General features: G+C 43.5%; 1 protein-coding gene across 2 annotated transcripts in view; it reads left to right on the top strand.

Moving 5' to 3' along the window:
* The window catches only part of LOC122551811 (tubulin alpha chain), a 48,402-nt gene extending 31,472 nt beyond the window's left edge, over positions 1 to 16,930 (top strand). Inside the window, exons 2-4 of one of the 2 annotated variants that reach the window (XM_087989353.1) lie at positions 7,776 to 7,998; positions 15,591 to 15,739; positions 15,825 to 16,930. In XM_087989353.1, coding sequence (XP_087845479.1) covers positions 7,776 to 7,998; positions 15,591 to 15,739; positions 15,825 to 16,802 — 1,350 coding nt within the window. In that variant the 3' untranslated portion in view covers positions 16,803 to 16,930. Of the gene's footprint in view, positions 1 to 7,739; positions 7,999 to 15,590; positions 15,740 to 15,824 lie in introns of those variants that run through there. The other variant, XM_043694291.1, reaches the window with a different exon arrangement.
* Positions 16,931 to 22,127: the final 5,197 nt, after the last annotated feature.

Here is a 22,127-nt window from a genome sequence, read left to right as displayed (position 1 = left end):
CAAAATGATTTCTTTTTACAGATTGCCAGTCAAAAATCCTCCCATCAAATAGCCTCCCCTGTGTATCATAGATTCAAAACAATCTGTCTACCATTAGTTTGGATTGCAACTGCTGCAGAATCCTGAGTGTGCTCACGTATTCACTAACAACCAAAGTAAGATTGAGCTTGTATAACGGGGCTCATTTACACTTGCTGGAACTGACATGCATTCAGAGGCAGAGACCCATTCTCTGCAAACAAAAGGAATATGTTCAAGCCTCACTCCTTCATTGAATTTGCTGGATGCTCGGGAGCCTAGGCAATGCATTGGCCAATCAGGGTCAATTACCAGCCATATAGCATCCTTTTCTCCAGTATACATTATTGTGGTCTTTTGAAATTTGGCATTCTTGTGTTTGTCCTGATGAGAACAAAGCTTCAGCCACACGCCTCTCTTTCCCGCAAGATTCAATTAATTTTCATAACCATGGAGAGAACCTTAGAACATAGAACGTAGAATGGACAGGAACAGATCCTTTGGCCCATGATGTTGTGCTAAACATGACACCAAATTAAACTAATCTCTTCTGCCTACCCATGGTCCATATCCCTCCATTCCTTGCTTGTTCATGTACTTAACTTAAAACTCCTTAAATACTCCTATAGTATCTCCTTGTTTTAATGCTGTGAGATTTTGCTCAGTGGTTTTGCCTGCAGCAGTGATTTGGAGATTAATCTTTAAATTCTGGAGGCTCCAAAACAATTCTAGAGCATTGTGGACTCTGTGACCATAAAGCCTTCAGTGATACAGAAGATTGCTAGGTCACAGCTTAAACTTACTTTAGCCTCCACTCTTGGTCATCACTCTGGAACAGCAAAATGATCATGCAGGTAGTTGAAGAGTTCAATTACAATTCCAAGATGATAGTCATTATCTGCAGGACCCTTCTCCCGCATTGGGACATCTTTCAGCTCTTGCGTGTTCCCCACTTTGTGCTTCATTGCAGGGTTATAAAATGCATTGTTCCCAGTCAAAAGCTGATGTTCTTCTTGGGTGAGGAACCGATGGTAGGAAGGCAATCATTACTGAGCTAATGATCCAGAGGCTGAGACTAATGCTTCAGAAACATGCTTCCTAGTTCCACAATGGCGGTTTAATTCAATGAATGAGCAAGGTTGGAATAAAGTGCCAATCTTTGCAAAGTGCAAGTTTCAGCTCATCCTAAAATCTAAGCTAGCTCATATTCCAGAGGGGAATAATTTGTCTTGTGAAGAGAGATTGAGCATTTTTGGTCTGTACACATTTTTGTCATTTAAAAGAATGAGAGGAGATCTAATTGAGGTAAATAAGATGCTAAAGGGAATTGTCAATGTAGATGTAGAGAGGATGTTTCCCCTTGTGGGGTTATCCAGGACGAGAGGTCACTGTTTTAAGATAATGGGTGGAGGAAGACAAAGGGGTGGAATTACATCTCTCAGAGGAGGAGATGGATATGTTTTTAATTAATAATGCATTCAAAAGTTATGGGGAGCAGGCAGGAAAGTGGAATTGAGGCCAAAGTGAGATCAGCCTTGATCATATTAAATGATGGACCAGGCTCAAGGGGCTGAATGACCTATTCCTGCTCCTAGTTCTTATGTTCAATGCTTTTCAGAGGAGTAAATCTGAAGGAGAGACAGTGACATTGTGGTAATATTATTGGATGAGTTATCCTTAATCCTGGGTTAACGTTCTAGGGATATGGGTTTGAATACCATTGTGGAAGGTGGTGAATTTTGAATCATATGAAATCTGGAATTAAGAGCTAGCGTAATGGTGATCATGTAATGTTGATTTTTGTAAAAACCTATTGAGTTCACGAATGTACTTTAGGGAAAGAAATCTGCTGTCCTTCCCTGTAACTCCAGATCCCAATAATGGTCGGCTTTTGAGTGATGCCTGGACAACAAATGCTGGTCCAACTGGTGTCGGCCGACATGCCATCAATGCTTTTTTAATTTAATCTGCTGCCCCATGTGTGAGTTAGACCCTCCAGCGATCTGCTCAGCAAGATGCCAATCATTACAGAAATATTAAAACCGTGTGTCCACCGAAACCATATGGACTGCAGTGACTGAATAAGACAGACCATGTTAACAACATAGGAAACAGGATTCTGGATTAGTGGTGCTGGAAGAGCACAGCAGTTCAGGCAGCATCCGAGGAGCAGTAGTAGTAGACAATCAGGCCTTTGAGTCTGCTCCACCGTTCAATGTGATCATGGCTGATCATCTAACTCAGTCCCCTGTTCCCCTTTTCTCAACATAACCTTTGATCCCTTTAGCCCTAAGAACTCCTTCTTGAAAACATTCAATGTTTTGGCCTCAACTGCTTTCTGTGACAGAGAATTCCCCAGGCTCCCCAGTCTCTGGGTGAAGACATTTCTCCTCATCTCAGTCTGAAATGTGATGTGGAGGAGCCGGTGTTGGACTGGGGTGGACCAAGTTGAAAATCACACAACACCAGGTTATAATCCAACAGGTTTATTTGAAAGTACAACAGTCCTAAATGACCTACCCCACATCCTTAAACTGTGACCCCTGGTTCTGGGCTCCCCAGTCAATGGAAACATGCTTCCTGTGTTTATCCTGTAGATCATGTTAGAATTTTCTAGGTTTTTATGAGATTCTCCTTTATTGTTCTAAACTATGGTGAATATCATCATCCTAGTCAATCCATCTCTTCACCAGCAGCTTCTCAAAGGCAATTAGGAATGGCCAAGCCCAGTGCAGTGAGACTCACATCCCAAAAATGTAAAAACAGAAATAGATTATTTAAACCCTTGAACTTAATTTATCAAATAATATATTAAATCATGACTGAAATCTCCTTAATATGATTTAATTGCCCTTTTCCTCGTATAACAATCTACTGACATTGCATTTGAAGTTATTGAGTGATTGATCTAATCTCCAAATCTTTGACAATTAGGGAATTTTACAGAAATCTTAGTGAGAAATGATTGATCCAGGTTCAACAGCTGGCAATCTTGTGAAGTCTGTCATTTATGCTGAGGTGCAAACACCAAAGCTTCTGGTACCTCCCTCCCCTCTGGACACTTCCTGGGTAGATTCAGTACACAGCACACCAATGTAGCCAATTCTCTGAATAAAGGGGCACCAAGTTAAGGCTGAGATGAGGAGGAATTTCTTCTCTCAGAGGGTTGAGAGTCGGGAACTCCTTGCCACAGAGAGCTGTGGGGGCAGAGTCCTTGCGTCTATTTAAGGCTGAGATAGATTCTTGATTAGTTGGGGGAATCAAGGGTTATGGGGAAGACACAGGAAAATGGATGTGAGGAATGTTGGGTCAGCCGTGATCCTATTGAATAGTGGAGCAGATGGGCCGAATTGCCTACTCCTGTTTCCATTTCTTACGGTGGAGGAGTTGAGTCGTCGAACTGGTTGCCAAATACGATTTGATGGATATCACTCACTTCTCTGACCAGTTAATCATGGGGCTCAAGTCCCACTGCTGATGTTTCAGCATATAATCTGGACTGCTGCTCCCAATGCTAAAGGATAGTCTTCCAGGAGGTGTACTAAACCAAGGCCCCTTCCAATCCCTCAGATGTCAATATTTGAATCATAGAATCCCCACAGTGTGGGAGCAGGCTAATCGGCCCATCAAGTCCACACCGAACCTCCAAGGAGCATCCACCCAGCCTCACCCTCCACCCTATTCCTGTAATCCTGCATTTCCCATGACTAACCCACCTAGCCTGGACATCCCAGATCACTGTGGGCAATTTAGCACAGCCAATCCACCTAACCTTATCATCTTTGGACTGTGGGAGGAAACCCACGCAGACACAAGGAGAATGTGCCTACTCCACACAGACATTTACCTGAGGGTGGAATCAAACATGGGTCCCTGGCGCTGTGAGGCAGCAGTGTTAACCACTGAGTCACTGTATCGCCCAAATTTGGAAAGAGAGCAGATTAGATCTCTGTCAATAGCTGTCCTTTAGCCATTACATTAGTCACATTGCTGTTTTTGCAAGCTTGCTGTGTAATGTAGTTGCCACATTTTCCCAAATTATCATAAGAGATAGGAGCAGAAGCAGGTCATTCAGGCCATTGAGGAGAAAGTGAGGACTGCAGATGCTGGAGATCAGAGTCGAGAGTGTGGTGCTGGAAAAACACAGCAAGTCAGGCAGCATCCGAAGAGCAAATGTCGATTCTCCTTCTTCTCAGATGCTGCCTGACCTGCTGTGCTTTTCCAGCACCATGTTCAGCCCATTGAGATTGTTCTGCCACTCAATGATCATGGCTGATCTGATAATCCTCAACGTCACTTTCCTGCCTTTTCCCCAGAACCCTAGATTCCCCTTGCTGATTAAAGATCTGTCTGTCTCAGCCTTAAGTATATTAATGACCCAGCCTCAATAGCAATTGTACCTGGATTTCCAGGATTAAGTTATGAGAAGAGAGATTATACAAATTAGACTTATTTTCTCTAGAATTTAGAAGTTTAACGGATAATCTGATCTAAATCTTTAAAATATTAACAGGAAAAAACTGGGTAGATAAAGACAAAAGTATTTCCCTGATTGAAGATTATAGAATCACGGTGGCACAGTGGTTAGCACTGCTGCCTCGCAGCGCCAGAGACCCAGGTTCAATTCCCGCCTCAGGCGACTGACTGTGTGGAGTTTGCACATTCTCCCCGTGTCTGCGTCGGTTTCCTCCCACAGTCCAAAGATGTGCAGGTCAGGTGAATTGGCCATGTTAAATTGTCCGTAGTGTTAGGTAAGGGGTAAATGTAGGGGTATGGGTGGTTTGCGCTTCGGCGGGTCAGTGTGGACTTGTTGGGCCGAAGGGCCTGTTTCCACACTGTAAAGTAATCTAATCTTAAAAAAAAACCTGATATTGTAGCACTCCCTCAGTACTGCACTGTGAATCTTAGCTTACACTACATGCTGAGCTGATGCTTAAACCCCCCAGCCTTCTCACCCAGAGATGACATTGAGCCAGACGTAACACTTGGATGTGAAGGAGAAGAAACAGTTGCACCATTGAGAGATGGTCCAATGTGAAAAAACATTGCATTTGTATTGCGCCTTTCACATGGTCAGAGCTTCCTGTCTAGCTAATTCATTATTTTTGAAGTACGCTCACTGTTGTAGTATAAGGAAGTGTTATAGCCAACCCATAAAGAAACAAGGCGAAGGCCAATCCTGGACATCATTTAGGGAGAGAACATTCAAATGGGAAAATGCCACAGAGATCTGGTTAGAGGCACATGTGGGATGTGATGCTCGAGAGATGACGGAGACAGGCAGGACATGTATCTAACTTTTGAGACGTACGGTCTACCAGAATGACAGCAGAATGGACACCACCTGATGGGAAAAGAATAAAGAAGATGGGGCTGGCCAAAGAAGGCTTGGCGAAGTCCAGTTGAGGAGGATCTTCTCTGAGCTAAAGTGAAAGAGGTTGCCAATAACCAGGACTGCGGAAGAGCCTTGCTGCTCCCTAGACTCTAGGAAATAAATCCAAATGCATAAGTGTAGATGTTCATTTTCACCAGGGCATTAACAACACTCCCTGTTCTTCTTCAAACAGTGACCTTGGGTAGACTCTGGGTTGAGCCCGTCAACATGCTTTGTTTAAGAAACAGCAAGTTTAACACTCCCTTAGTAATGCACTGAACTGTTGGCCTCGATTACGTCGCTTGTATTGATAGAACACCTTACCAATGTATCAAAGCATCCTCATGAACTCTATGGGAGGGTAATACAATATAAAACAGCGGAGCTAAGGAAGAAATATTACAACAGGTGTCTTTATGTTTGGTCAAAGTTATAGGATTTAAATGGATCCCCAAAGGATAGCGAGTATTGAGGTGGAAACCCCTGAACCTGGGGTTTAGATGGCTGAAGGTACGGCCTTGGGGAGAAGAAAGTTAAGAATGGGCAAGAAGGCAGAATTAGAGCAACATAAACCTTGAGCTTTATCAGCCTGGAGAATATAGGACAAGGCAGGGGAGTGAAATAACTCGAGGAAGAGACTTTTAGAATCAGCTTAGATTGCGGAGTGTGGCATGAAGTGTGACCTTCTGTGAAAATGGCAGCAAAAGTTGGAAAGACAGTGGTTTATCTCAGTGTAAATGAACTGTCTGTAACTGGCTATTAAGCTGAGTATTTATAACGGAGTGGTGTCATATTTCCACTGCTTTGAACTTTTGTTTTCTCTCTTGGCCCAGATGCTCAGCATTCAATAATACATTGTAAGATGCTTAAAACTGTTCAGAGCCTGGGTGCATAGATCATTCGTAAAGTATGTGACCTTTTCATCAGAAAACAAGGCAAAGGATCAGAAATAGGGCATTCGTACTATCAAATCTGCTCCTCTTTTCAATACGATCATGGTCAATCCTGGGCTCCTTACCCATGCCCGAAACACCCCTGATTCAATGAGAAGTCAAATATCTGCCTATCCCAGTCTTAAACATATTCAACAATGGATTAGGAACCTTCTGGGGTACAGAATTCAATGATTCCTTTCAGTGAAGACATTTCACCTCCTCTCAGTCTGAAATGGATTGGCCATCTACTCTTTCCTTCTCATAAGTGCAGGCTTGTGTTGATTTAACTCTGTGGGATCAGTCTGTGCTCTTGCCTTCTGACCATTTCCAGATCAGATGTGGTCAGACTGTGGCCAGAACTTGTTGCTGTGGGTGGTCTGAGGTCAGCACTGAAGGTCAGGAGAAGGAAGAACAGAGAGAAGAGACTATGCAGTGCTGTAAGCTATGTGGTCGGTGGTGAGTGGATAATAGACTTTGATTTGATTTATTAATGTCGCATCTACAGTGAAAAAGTTTGTTTTGCATGCAGTACAATCATACCAGAGAAAGATCATTAGGGTAATAGGACAGAGAGACAAAGAGTGAGATCAACATTAAATTTAAAATTTGAGAGGTCCATTCAGAAGTCTAATAACAACAGGGAAGAAGCTATTCTTGAACCTGTTGGTATGTGTTTTCAAACTTTTGTATCTTCTGCTCGATGGAAGGGGTTGGAAGAGATTATAACCGGTGAGGGAGGGGTCTTTGATGTTGTCTGCTTTCCTAAGGCAGTGAGGAGTGTAGAGGGAGTCAATGGAAGGAGGGTTGGTTTGCGTGATGGACTAAACTGTGTTCACCATTCTCTGCAGTTTCTTACGGTCCTGGGCAGAACAGTTGCCATACCAAGCTGTGATGCATCCGGAAAGGGTGCTTTCTAAGGTGCATCTATAAAAATTGATATGAGTCTTTATAGACATGACAAATTTCCTCAGCTTCCTGAGGAAGTAGAGGTGGTGTTGTGCTTTCTTGACCTTTGCATCAATCAGGTTGTTGGTGATCGTCACTCCTAGGTACTTGATGCTCTTGACCATCTCCACCTCGGCATCATTGATAGAGACAGGGCACGCCCTCCACTCCACTTCCTGAAGTCAATGACCAGCTCTTACATTTTTCTGACTTGTCTTTACACCCTGCCACTAATATATTCCTGTATTTCCTGTATTCTGTCTCGTAGTTGTTTGAGATCCGGCCTACAACGGTGATGTTGTCAGTGAACTTGTAGATGGAGTTAGGGCGAAATTTGGCCACACAGTCATGAGTGTACAGGGAGTACATGGTGTATAGGGACTACCACTCTGACTAAAAGTGGCCTAACAAGATTTCTGGGGCAACATTGTTCTTTTTGTGTCCATTCTTCTTGTTCCTTAGCATTGTTTCTGAGACTCATGATGCTTTTCTTCATTCTACAGCGTGAATGTATCTCCATCCATGTTGGCCAGGCTGGTGTCCAGATGGGCAATGCCTGCTGGGAGCTGTACTGTTTGGAACATGGTATCCAGCCTGATGGGCAGATGACAGGCGACAAATCCAGTGGAGTTGCGGATGACTCCTATACAACATTCTTCAGTCACACCGGATCTGGCAAACACGTACCCAGGGCTGTGTTTGTGGATCTGGAGCCCACTGTGATCGGTTTGTATTGGCTTTTGATCCTTCTTAGAATTAGAATTAGATTTTACTGTCATGTGTATTCCAATATAGGAATAGTGAAAACTATACAATAAATAAACATAAGCCAGAAGGGAAGAAAAACGTCTAGATCTTAATGTCTTATCTCCATAAAGGTGTTGAGAACCTATGATGCAGGCACCAAGGTCTAGCCACGGCCTGGAGTCAGGCCCAAGCCTGGAGTCTTGGTTACCCTGAGAGTCTCACGTGTGTAGCCTTTCCAGATGTTCAAACCCCTTCTGGATCGCTGCTGCTATCAAGCTTGAACCCGTCACTAGGAATCGACTTGCTCCAGATACAACCTGGCTCTGAACTGAACAGACTGAGGCACCCCAAATGAATAAAGAGAAGGGTTGACCAATGACCGGGAGAGAGCTCTTCAAAGTAATGAAGCTCCTCAATAGGATGGAAATGGAGATGTTTCCACTTATGTGAGAGAACAAAACACATGGCCGTAAATAAAAGATTGTCACAAATAAATCAGGAGGGTATTCAGGAGAAAACGCCTTAGCTGGAGAATGTTTTGAACACAGAAGCTTGATAATTAGATTCTCTACAATATCAAAACAGGCTATTTGACCCAACAAATCCACACCGACCCTCTGAAGTGTAATCCACCCAGACCCATTCCCATATTTACCTAACAGGGTAAAAACAATGACTGCAGATGCTGGAAACCAGAGTTTAGATTAGAGTGGTGCTGGAAAAGCATAACAGTTCAGGCAGCATCCGAGGAGCAGTAAAATCGACGTTTCGGGCAAAAGCCCTTCATCAGGAATACTGAGTTCTTTTAGCCTGGCCAGTTCACCAACCGGCACATCTTTGAATTGTGGGAGGAAACCCACACAGACACAAGATAAATGTGCAAACTCTGCACAGACAGTCACCCAAGGCTGGAATCAAACCCGGGTCCCTGGCGCTATGAGGCAGCAGTGCTAACCACTGAGCCACCGTGCCAGCTTTGTACAAACACAGCTGCAGTACTTGCATTACTACATGAAGTAACTGAGATCAATGGGATAATTTAAGGAGAAATTGGATAAGTACATGATGAAAAGAGACCAAGTCGGTTCTGCTATAACGCGTGTTTCATCAACGCGAATTAGCTTTAACGCAATTGAAGAATTTGGACTGTTATTTGTAGAACGCGAACTTTCCCCTTACCTGTATTGACTATAACATGATCCTGGTCCCGTTGGTTTAAATACTGCGCGATTTTCTTATAACGTGAGATCCTGAACTATTGCATGTTGTAAGCATCTGAACAGACCAGTGGAGCTGAAAGGCCTAAGTGGTATTATAAATTGTAGGTAAATTCACATTAATTCATTACTTTCAGTAATACAGAGTTCTTTTGACCATCTCCTCAAGGAATTATCCCAAATGCCATGAATATTTCTTCAACTTTCAACTGCCGTCTTCAACTGACAGTTATTTGTCAAGGCATGTCCTGCCCTCAGATCAACTAATTACACTGTGGGTCTATTCCTCATTCTGGAGCCTGCTGTGTGTAGGGACAGGAAATATTTATTTCAATCCTATAAACCTGCTCAAGGTCAGGCATTTATGTATGTTTTTGTAACTCGTCCCCAGGATATAGGTTAGACCAGGTTAAGTATGACTGGTGTCCTCTCTGAAGGGTTCTAGGAAATTATTTGTGTTTTCACAATGTTACGAAGTCGAAAGCATGTATGTTCACTTTAAAATAGAAAGTGTTTTCTAAACTTTGAAGTAAACTTAAAGTGCAGGCTCAGCTGCCTGAAATGGAAAGGCTGGGAGATGAGCTGTTCCAAAATAGATACATGTAACAATTAGCTGTTAAATGGATACCTGAGTTTTGGCTGCTGTTTTGACAACAATTATAACTTAACCAATCAGTTTAATTTATGCCCAGGATACTAAAATCCAATTGAGTTTGACTTTATTGTTTTGACAATATCGAACCAATGAGACAGTACAATGTTGGCGGTACAAAAACATGGACATTTTGAAAATTGGTCAGAGAGCAACTGACACTGATCAGCTGAGCAACTGCCGCTGAGCTGGAGAGCTAACTACCCATCTAAAATCATGCTCTCAAAGAAATTAGAAGACACTCTCTATCAAAGGTACCTTTTCATGTGAAATAGACACACAGTAAAAAGAAATGATGACCCAGGGAGATCAGTAGCTGAAGATTGAAGACAACAGAGAAGACAGAGCCTGTGTGGTCTTGAGACTAAGTTAATCAGTGTGTTACTGGAACAACCTTTTTTATAGAGTTGGGGTCAGATAGTAAGTAGTTAAGAAAAGGAGGGCTTGGATTTGTGAATACTTTTTGTTTAACGTTCACTATTAGAGTTTGGGAAAATAAATTGTTATTTCTCTTTAAATAGTGGGATTTAGGAGTTCTCTGTCACTCACAGATTATAGGGCAAGGCGAGCTTTCCTGGGGGATGGGTTTTAATTAACAGAGGGGTTCGACCTCTGCGTCATAACCACCACCAGTGTAATGCTCAGTTATAGTGACAGAGCAGATTCAGATTCATATTCATATTTAGGTTTTATCGTCACATGGACTCAAGTACAGAGTACAGTGACAAGTTAATAATGTTGCCACACATGGTGCCATCTGAGGTACAAAGAACCTTGGTACAAAACTTAGTTTTATTTATGTATTTAAAACTGTTCAAAATTCACTAGTCCAGAGAACAGTCAGAGTGGGTAACGATACTCATTTGAAGAGCTGGTGCAGATATAGAGTCATAGAGATGTACAGCATGGAAACAGACCCTTCGGTCCAACCCATCCATGCCGACTAGATATCCCAACCCAATCTAGTCCCATCTGCCAGCATCTGGCCCATATCACTCCAAACCCTTCCTATTCATATATCCATCCAAATGCCTCTTAAATGTTGCAATTGTACCAGCCTCCACCACATCCTCTGGCAGCTCATTCCATACACGTACCACCCTCTGTGTGAAAAGGTTACCCCTTAGGTCTCTTTTATATCTTTCCCCTCTCACCCTAAACCTATGCCCTCTAGTTCTGGACTCCCCGACCCCAGGGAAAAAACTTTGCCTATTTACCCTATCCATGACCCTCATAATTTTGTAAACCTCTATTAGGTCACCCCTCAGCCTCTGATGCTCCAGGGAAAACAGCCCCAGCCTGTTCAGCCCCTCCCTATAGCTCAAATCCTCCAACCCTGGCAACATCCTTATAAATCTTTTCTAAACCCTTTCAAGTTTCACAACATCTTTCCGATAGGAAGGAGACCAGAATTGCACACAATATTCCAACGGTGGCCTAACCAACGTTGTGTACAGCCGCAACATGACCTCCCAACTCCTGTACTCAATACTCTGACCAATAAAAGAAAGCATATCAAACGTCATCTTCACTATCTTATCTACCTGCGACTCTACTTTCAAGGAGCTATGAACCTGTACTCCAAGGTCTCTTTGTTCAGTAACACTCCCTAGGACTCTACCATTAAGTGTATAAGTCCTGCTAAGATTTGCTTTCCCAAAATGCAGCACCTCGAATTTATCTGAATTAAACTCCATCTGCTATTTCTCAGCCCATTGGCCCATCTGGTCAAGATCCTGTTGTAATCTGAGGTAACCCTTTTTGCTGTCCACTACACCTCAAATTTTGGTGTCATCTGCAAACTTACTAACTGTACCTCATATGCTCGCATCCAAATCATTTTTGTAAATGACAAAAAGTAGAGGACCCATCACCGATCCTTGTGGCACTCCACTGGTCACAGTCCTCCAGTCTGAAAAATAACGCTCCACCACCACCCTCCGTCTTCTACTTTGAGCCAGTTCTGTATCCAAATGGCTAGTTCTCCCTGTATTCTGTGAGATCTAACCTTGCTAATTAATCTCCCATGGGGAACCTTGTCAAACACCTTACTGAAGTCCATATAGATCACATCTACTGCTCTGCCCTCATCAATCCTCTTTGTTACTTCTTCAAAAAACTCAAATTAAGTTTGTGAGGCATGATTTCCTACGCACAAAGCCATGTTGACTATCCTTAATCAGTCCTTGCCTTTCCAAATACATGTACATCCTGTCCCTCAGGATTCCCGCTAGCAACTTACCTACCACTGATGTCAGGCTCACTGGTCTATAGTTCCCTGGCTTATCCTTACCACCCTTCTTAAACAGTGGCACCATGTTAGCCAAGCTCCAGTCTTCCGGCACCTCACCTGTGACTATCGATGATACAGATATCTCAGCAAGAGGCCCAGTAATCACTTCTCTAGCTCCCCACAGAACTCGTGGGTACACCTGACCAGATCCTGGGGATTTATCCACCTTTATGCGTTTCAAGACATCCAACACTTCCTCCTATGTAATTTGGACATTTTGCAAAGTGTCACCATCTATTTCCCTGCAGTCTCTATCTTCCATATCCTTTTCCACAGTGAACACTGATGCAAAATACTTGGTTAGTATCTCCCCCATTTTCTGCGGCTCCACACAAAGGCCGTCTTGCTGATCTTTGAGGGGCCCTATTCTCTCCCTCGTTACCCTTTTGTCCTTAATGTATTTGTAAAAACCCTTTGGATTCTCCTTAACCCTATTTACCAAAGCTTTCTCATGTCCCCTTTTTGCCCTCCTGATTTCCCTCTTAAGTATACTCCTACTGCCTTTATACTCTTCTAAGGATTCACTCGATCTATCCTATCTATACCTTACATATGCTTCCTTCTTTTTCTTAACCAAACCCTCAATTTCTTTAGTCATCCAGCATTCCCTATACCTACCAGCCTTTCCTTTCACCCTGACAGGAATAGACTTTCTCTGGATTTTCGTTATCTCATTTCTGAAGGCTTCCCATTTTCCAGCCTTCCCTTTACCTGTGAACATCTGCCCCCAATCAGCTTTCAAAAGTTCTTGCCTAATATCGTCAAAATTGGCCCTTCTCTAATTTAGAACTTCAACTTTTGGATCTGGTCTATCCTTTTCCATCATTATTTAAAATCTAACAGAATTATGGTCGCTGGCCCCAAAGTGCTCCCCCACTAACACCTCAGTCACCTGCCCTGCCTTATTTCCCAAGAGTAGGTCAAGCTTTGCACCTTCTCTAGTAGGTACATCCACATACTGAATCAGAAAATTTTCTTGTACACACTTAACAAATTCCTCTCCATCTAAACCCTTACCACTATGGCAGCCCCAGTCTATGTTTGGAAAGTAAAAGTCCTCTACCATAACCACCCTATTATTCTTACAGATAGCTGAGATCTCCTTACAAGTTTGTTTCTCAATTTCCCTCTGACTATTAGGGAATCTATAATACCATCCCAATAAGGTTATCATCCCTTTCTTATTTCTCAGTTCCACCCAAATAACTTCCTTGGATGTATTTCTGGGAATATCCTCCCTCAGCACAGCTGTAATGTTATCCCTTATCAAAAACACCATTCCCCCTCCCCTCTTGCCTCCCTTTCTATCCTTCTTGTTGCATTTGTATCCTGGAACATTAAGCTGCCAGTCCTGCCCATCCCTGAGCCATGTTTGTATAATTGCTATGATATCCCAGTCCCATGTTCCTAACCATGCCCTGAGTTCATCTGCCTTCCCTGTTACGCCCCTTGCATTGAAATAAATGTAGTTTAATTTATTAGTCCTACCTTGTCCTTGCCTGCCCTGACTATTTGACTCACTTCTGTTCCCAACTGTACCAGTCTCAGATTTATCTCTTTCCTCACTATCTCCCTGGGTCCCCCCACCTTATTAGTTTAAATCCTCCTGAGCAGCTTTAGCAAATTTCCCTGCCAGTATATTTCTACCTTTCCAATTTAGGTGCAATCCATCCTTCCTGTACAGGTCACTTCTACCCCAAAGGAGATTCCAATGATCCAAAGATGTGAATCCTTCTCCCATACACCAGCTTCTCAGCCATGCATTCATCTGCCCTATCCTCCTATTCCTGCCCTCACTAGCTCGTAGCACTGGGAGTAATCCAGATATTACTACTTTCGAGGATCTCCTTTTTAAATTTCTACCTAACTCTCTGTCACCTCCCTTCAGAATCTCAATCTTTTCCCTTCCTATGTCATTGGTTCCAATGTGGACAATGTCCTCTTGCTGGCCCCTCTCCCCCGTGAGAACATTCTGCACCCTCTCTGAGACATCCTTGATTCTGGCACCAGGGAAACATCACACCATTCTGCTTTTTCGCTGCTGGCCACTGTCATCTGTCTGTACCTCGGACTAGAGAATCCCCTAACACAATTGATCTCTTGGTACCCGAAGTACCTCTCGTTGCATTAGAGCCTGTCTCAAAACCAGAAACTTGGCTGTTCGTGCTATGTTCCCCTGAGAATCCATCACCCCCTACATTTTCCAAACAGCATACCTGTTTGAAATGGGTATATCTATAAAAAGACTCCTGCAATAGCTGCCTACCTCTCTTACCTTTCCTGGAGTTAACCCATCTATGTGACTGTATCTGAGACTTTCCCCTCCTTCCTATCACTGCCATCCATCACATACCGTTGCTGTTGCAAATTCCTTATTGCTTCTAACTGTCTCTCAAACCGATCCATTCGAACTGATAAGATTTGCAGCCAACAGCATTTATAGCAGATATAATCTGCAGTAACCCTTAAACTCTCTTTAAACTCCCACATCTGACAAGAAGTACATATCACTGCAAAGGCCATTTTTGCTTCTTCACAATCTACAGACCCAGAAATTAACACCGTCTTATTCCTCTACAAACACTGCCCCAGGTTAAATTCATAGTTATGACTTATATTTTAAGTTTAATCAAGAGACATATCTCCAAAAACATATAATCAAAAAAGAACCCACTCTACTCACTACTGCAGATTCTCTGTAGGCCACACTTAAAACAACAATTAACTTATCTGATTCTGTGTTGTGAACTTCGCCCAACAGTTCCTCCAAGATTAGTTGTGAATTTCACTGTTTGTTAGTTTTCCCAGATGCATTCTGATGTCCAACGATACATGAATTCAAACAGCAAAGGCAGTAACTGTACAGGTTCTCTCTCTGTCTCTCTCTCTCCTGCACTGTCCTCACCATGTGCTTCCTTTGTCTGTTCCTCTTCCTTTTAAAACTGCTGTTGTTTTGACTTTTTTTTCCAAAGTTCCAAAACAATGCAACAGCATATAAACCAGTAATTGCTGCTCTTGGAATTCAAGGAAACCCCCTGCAGCAACTAAAAAAAAGGAGCAACTGTTACAGCCAGAAATTTTTCCCATCCTCCATCTTGGATTACCCAGACTCCTTTTGTTACATGATGGGCTGAATGGCGTCCTTCAGCACTGTAACAATTCTGTGAAAATCTCTGGATTTGTAAGTAATGTAACATAATCCCAACTTTACACCAGTGTCAGTTATCTAGCCCAAAAGTTATTGTCCAAGTTACATTGTCTATATATGTCAATCTTTTCTGTTTGTGTTTTTTTGCAGTCCCCCCATTCACTTCTCTTCGACTCAGTGCAAAAGCATTTGACTCTTAAAAGTTTATTATTGCATCCTATTGGGTTGTAAACTGACCTCCACCTGCTGTTCTGGTTCCAGATGAGATACGTACTGGTACCTATCGCCAGCTGTATCACCCTGAGCAGCTCATCACTGGGAAGGAAGATGCTGCCAATAACTATGCCCGTGGGCACTACACCATTGGCAAGGAGCTGATTGACTCAGTTTTGGACAGAATCCGTAAGCTGGTGAGTGGGCAGCTCCCATACGTTTGCCAGTAGTCAGTAATTACAGTTCCTTGCTTTGATTGATTGTTCCTGCTCTATTCCACAGGCTGACCAATGTACAGGTCTTCAGGGTTTCCTAGTGTTCCACAGCTTCGGTGGAGGCACTGGCTCTGGGTTCACATCCCTGCTGATGGAACGTCTCTCTGTCGACTTTGGCAAGAAATCCAAGCTGGAGTTTTCCATCTACCCAGCTCCTCAGGTCTCCACAGCTGTGGTGGAACCTTACAACTCTATCCTGACGACACACACCACTCTCGAACACTCAGACTGCGCCTTCATGGTGGACAATGAAGCTATCTATGATATCTGCCGCAGAAACCTGGACATTGAACGCCCAACCTACACCAATTTGAACCGACTCATTAGTCAGATTGTGTCCTCCATCACAGCCTCCCTTCGCTTTGATGGGGCTTTGAATGTTGACCTGACAGAGTTTCAGACCAATTTAGTTCCCTATCCACGTATCCATTTCCCGCTGGCTACCTACGCCCCTGTCATCTCGGCTGAGAAAGCTTACCATGAGCAGCTCTCTGTGGCTGAGATCACCAATGCCTGCTTTGAGCCAGCAAACCAGATGGTCAAGTGTGACCCTCGCCACGGCAAGTACATGGCTTGCTGCCTGCTCTACCGTGGTGATGTGGTGCCAAAAGACGTCAATGTTGCCATTGGTGCCATCAAAACCAAACGCAGCATCCAGTTTGTGGACTGGTGCCCAACTGGCTTCAAGGTTGGCATTAACTACCAGCCCCCTACTGCAGTACCTGGTGGGGACTTGGCCAAGGTGAAACGGGCTGTGTGTATGCTGAGCAACACCACAGCCATCGCTGAAGCCTGGGCTCGACTGGACCACAAGTTTGATCTGATGTACGCCAAGCGCGCCTTTGTGCATTGGTACGTGGGTGAGGGGATGGAGGAAGGGGAGTTCTCAGAGGCCCGTGAAGACATGGCTGCCTTGGAGAAAGATTATGAAGAGGTTGGCATTGACTCCTTTGAGGGGGAAGAAGAGGGGGAGGAGGAGTATTAAACAGTTTATTCTTAAATCATCTTTTTAGGAAGAGGCTCAGTTTTATAACTTGTTTAACAATGTGGTATGACCATTGAGAACTGGTGTAATTACTGAAACATTATTAAGTAAAACATATTTTGAGCCTATATTCATTGTGTATTTTCATTGTCATACTTTGAATTATTGAAGCCTTTGTGAGCTGAAGGAAATCTGAATGGAGGGAATGTTTCTAAAAATATGTTCAGGATACGTCTTCCGAAACTCGACTTAAGAATTATTGTGCAGAGATGTTCACCCTGCATTTATCGTGTAGTATGCTAAATTTGGAAAGACTTGATTCAGTTCCCCAACTACTAGCTTATTTTGTAGCAATCTGGCCTCTGAGTCTGAGGTTTGTGGATTTAAGCCAGGATTAAGTACACAGTCTGGCATTTCCAGTGTGGTACAGAGAGAGGGCTGTACTGACAGACCTGCTACATTACAGATGAGATGTTAACCTGAGGACATGCTTGCAGCATGCAGTTGGTAATGAAGATTAAATGATAGTTTTACAAAAAAAGTAGGTGAATTTTAAATGGTGTTACCATCACTGAATTCCCCACCATCAACATCCTGGGGGTTACCACTGACCAGAAACTGAACTGAACCAGCCATATACAGTGGCTACAAGAGCAGGTCAGAAGCAAGAAATCTTGCAGTACTTACCTCCTGACTCACAAAATCCTGAACACCATCTACAAGGCACAAGTCAGGAGTGTGATGGAATATTCCCCACTGGCCTGGATGGGTGCTGCTCCAACAACACTCAAGAAGCTTGACACCATCCAGGACAAAGCAGCCTGCTTCAATTGGCACAACAAGCAGGAACACTCCCTCCACCATTGACGCTCAGTAGCAGCAGTGTATACCATTTCAAGATGCACTGCAGAAATTTACCAAAGATCCTCAGACAGCACCTTCCAAACCCATAATCACTTCCATCTAGTAGGACAAAAGTAGCAAATACATGTGAACACCAGATATGTACGTAGAATAAAAATTTATTCACTCATGGGATGTGGGCGTCGTTGACCAGGCCTCTCAAATCTACACACCATCCTGACTTGGAAATATATCGCTGTTCCTTCCATTACTCTGGGTCAGAATCCTGGAATTCCCTCCCTAAGGGCATTGTGGGTCAACCTACAACAGGTGGACTGCAACGGTTGAAGGAGGCAGTTCGTCTCCACCTTCTCCTTGGCAAGTAGTACAGGAGTTGGGAGGTCATGTTGCGACTGTACAGGACATTGGTTAGGCCACTTTTGGAATACTGCATGCGATTCTGGTGGGTGGCACGGTGGCACAGTGGTTAGCACTGCTGCCTCACAGTGCCTGAGACCCGGGTTCAATTCCCGCCTCAGGCGACTGACTGTGTGGAGTTTGCACATTCTCCCCGTGTCTGCGTGGGTTTCCTCCGGGTGCTCCGGTTTCCTCCCACAATCCAAAGATGTGCAGGTCAGGTGAATTGACCATGTTAAATTGCCCGTAGTGTTAGGTAATGGGTAAATGTAGGGGTGTGGGTGGGTTGTGCTTCGGCGGGTCGGTGTGGACTTGTTGGGCCGAAGGGCCTGTTTCCACACTGTAATGTAATGTAATCTAATCTAATATCCATCAACCAACATCAAAATCTGATTATAAGTTAACAACCTTACCACTACTCTCTCAACTCCCCCACTGCTGCTCAGTTATCAGAGTGCTTACCTGAAGTTAATACTGGATGACCAAAAATTCCCTCCAATTACTGGAAAGATAAAAGACATTGCTTTTACTCCCAGCTCCAAACTCCATTCCCCAATGGTGGTCTCTGTATCTCTCATAGGGAACAATCTGAGGTCATGTCTATCCCTTTGCAATGGTGTCACAACTGAATTAAAGCTGAATTTCTAACTTCCTGTTCACTCCATCCCTAAGACCATCTGTTTCAACCCTCCATAAAATCATCCACCTTTGCCCCATCTTTGTTCAGTTGCCAAAACCTTTGTTCAGACCTTTTATTGTACAAGCCAGAATATACTGACAAGGCTTGTTTGGTCTTCTGTATTCTACGCTCCATATACATTCACGTTACCTCACAGCGATAGCGACCTGGGTTCGGTTCCACCCTCGGGTGAGGAGTTTGCACATTCTCCCAGTGTTTCCATAGTTCCCCTCCGGGTGCTTTGATTTCCTCCCACATTCTAAAGATGTGCAGATTGGGTAGGTTGGCTGTGCTAAATTGCCATAGTATCCAGGGATGTGTAGGCTAGATGGATTAGCCATGAGAAATGCAGGGTTCCAGAGATAGGATAGAGGGGTGGGGTACTCCTTAGAGGGTTGGTATGGGCTGAAAGGCCTGCTGCCATATGGTAGGGATTCTGTGAAAAATTTCAGCTCACATCAAGTCCCATTGATGTATCTTTCCTGTGCACTCTGACATCAAGTAATGCCGTGATTTTAACATGCTCATTCCTGCTTTCTAATCCCTCCATAGCATGATTCTTCCCTATTTGTATAATCTCTCAGCCCAACAACTCTCTGAGAAACCCTTGCTCCATCAATTGTGGCCTCCAGCTTTGCTGGTATATCTCCCTTTGCCTGGATCCTCAGCCCTGGAATTCCTTCCATAAAACTCTTGACACCTTGCCTGGCTCCTTTCAGGTTTATTGTGAACTACTATCTATTTATGTACTCAGTACAATGTTTTTTATTTTATAATACGTCTGTGGAGTGCTTTGGGATGTTTAATTATGCTGAAGGCACGATATAAATACATTGTTGAGTCATTTATTTTTGTGGGATCTTACTACGTGTCAATTGACTGCCAAATTTCCTTACTCTAAGACATTGACTACTTTTCAAAAATACTTCCCTGGCTATAAATCATATTGGGATGAAGTCACGGAGGTGCTGGTTCTATATATTTATATACAAGTCATATTTATAATGAACAGTGGAAATATCTATCAAAACAAAAGGGAACGTACCCTTTCAAAGTTACCTTTATATTTATTCTGTTACATCAGTGGGTGTGGCAGTCTAACTCATTTAGTGGCACTGAGTCAGAGGATTGTGGATTGAAACTTCACAAGAAAACATAAACAGATCAAACTGTATGTTGAGGCGGTTGGGGGGGGGGAGGATCTGGTGTGTGCTATTGGCTGATTGGTCCACAGTATTCCATTCCCATCGTTCTATTTCATTTTCCTATTGGCCCACAGAATGTGGGCATCACTGGCCAGGACAGCATTTACTTAAGAATCTGTTCCAAGGTAGCGAAGATGGTGCTGTAAGTGGCGACTTGGAATCTTTTCACTGTACTCATGTGACAATAACGCTAATTCTAATTCATAGAATCCCCTACAGTGTAGAAACAATCCATTTGCCCTATCAGGTCCACACCAACCCTTCAAAAGAGCATCCCACCCAGACCCTTCCCCATACCTGTAACCTTGCATTTCCCATGACCTACCTACCTAAGCCTGTTCATCCCTGGATAATATGGGCAATTCAGCATGACCAATCCACCTAACCTGCACATTTCTGCAGACACAGGGAGAATGTGCAAATGAGAGTGGAATCAAACCCGGGTCCCTGGCGCTGTGAGGCAGCAGTGCTAACCACTGAGCCACCACGCTGCCCCTTTATTCCCCATCTCTAATTATCCAGACAGCAATTAGAATCAACCATATTGCTGATGGTCTGGATTCACATGCAGGTCAGACTAGGTAAGGATGGCAGATTTCCTTCCCTAAAGGGCATTAATGAACTAGCTGAGGTTTTAATGCCATTAGAGTTGCCATTAGGCTAGATTCTTCACTGAATTCAAATTTCACCATCTGTTATTATGGAATCTGAATCCTAACCCCAGACAATTTGCCTGGATTACTAGGTCCATGGTTTTACCACTACAACCACTGCCTACCCTAAAAGTTGTGTAAGAATCCTGCAACATTATTCCAAGATATTATTCATTTGTTGCAGGAAGATAGTGTGGTTAAACGTAGTTTCTAATTGCTACTTTGCATTTGAAAGCTTTAACCAGACAGAATAGGAAAACTGGAAGGTTGAGATCAAATAAAAGGTAACTTGATTGAAACGCACAAGATCCTTCACAAGCAAGGGGTTGAAAGGTTATTGGGGTAGATGGGAATGGGGTGTGAACAGATCTTATTGAAAGTTGGAGCAGGCTTGAGGGCTGTTCCTGCTCCTAATTCACTTGCTCGTAGTTAATAGGCTAAAGGGACTTCCCACATCCCAAACAAATAAGTAAAACCCATTGTTTTGCTACATTAATTGAACTGAGGAGGTCAAGTGCAGTGATACAGTTTAGGGAGAAAGTGTGGACTGCAGATGCTGGAGATTAGAATCAGAAAGTCTAGTGCAGGAAAAGCACAGCTGGTCAGGCAGCATCTGAGGAGCAGGAGAGTCGACGTTTTGAGGAGAGGCTCTTCATCAGGAATGAAGCTCTTCATCTTTCCTGAAGAGCTTAGGCGTGAAATATCAAATTTCCTACTCCTCAGAAACTGCCTGACTGGCTGTGCTTTTATAGCACCACACTTTTTGACAGTGATGCACTATACCATGGTTTGGTTACTAGGCAGAAGCATACACTCCTTTGTGATTTGGACAACAATAGACCCTCGAAGCATTGGGTAAGTATTACCTGTGGTATCTTCACTAGATCTTCCAAAAATCAGGGGCAAGAAACACGGTCCAAGAGCAACCTCCTCTCCCAAACCAACCTACCCACCATCAAGGGAGAGGTCTAACAAAACCAGGCAGTACCTGTTGCTTATGAGCCTGACCCTGCATCCTCAATGAGTGCTTAAATCAAAGACTTTCACGGGGATGACAGGAAACACTCTGGGATATTCTCAAAGCCTTCCTGAAGAGGTCAAACATCCCCAATGATGTTTTACACTGGAACGTAGGAGGTTGAGACATAACCTTATAGAGGTTTATAAAATCATGATTCTGCAGATAGGGTTAATAGTAGGTGTGGGGGATTTCAAGATTAAGGGGCAAACTTTTAAGGTGAGAGGAGGGAGATTTTAAAAAGACAGAAGGGGAAAATCTTTTATACTGGGGGTGGTTTGTGTGTGGAATGAATTTCCCGAGGAAGTGGAGGATGTGAGCACAGTTACAACACTTAAAAGACACACAGGTAAGTATATTAGTAGAAAAGATTTGGAGGGATATGGATTATGGGCAGTCAGGTGAGACTAGTTTAGGTTAGGATTATATGGGCAGCACAGTGGTTAGCACTGCTGCCTCACAGCGCCAGAGTCCTGGGTTCAATTCCTGCCTTACGCGACTGACTGTGTG

The sequence above is a fragment of the Chiloscyllium plagiosum genome, unplaced genomic scaffold (assembly GCF_037043375.1).
Source record: "Chiloscyllium plagiosum isolate Xiang-an unplaced genomic scaffold, Cpla_swu_hap1 HiC_scaffold_7, whole genome shotgun sequence".
Lineage (NCBI taxonomy): Eukaryota > Metazoa > Chordata > Chondrichthyes > Orectolobiformes > Hemiscylliidae > Chiloscyllium > Chiloscyllium plagiosum.
Note: the sequence above shows the minus strand (reverse complement) of the source record. Positions and strands in the feature narration are given on the sequence as shown.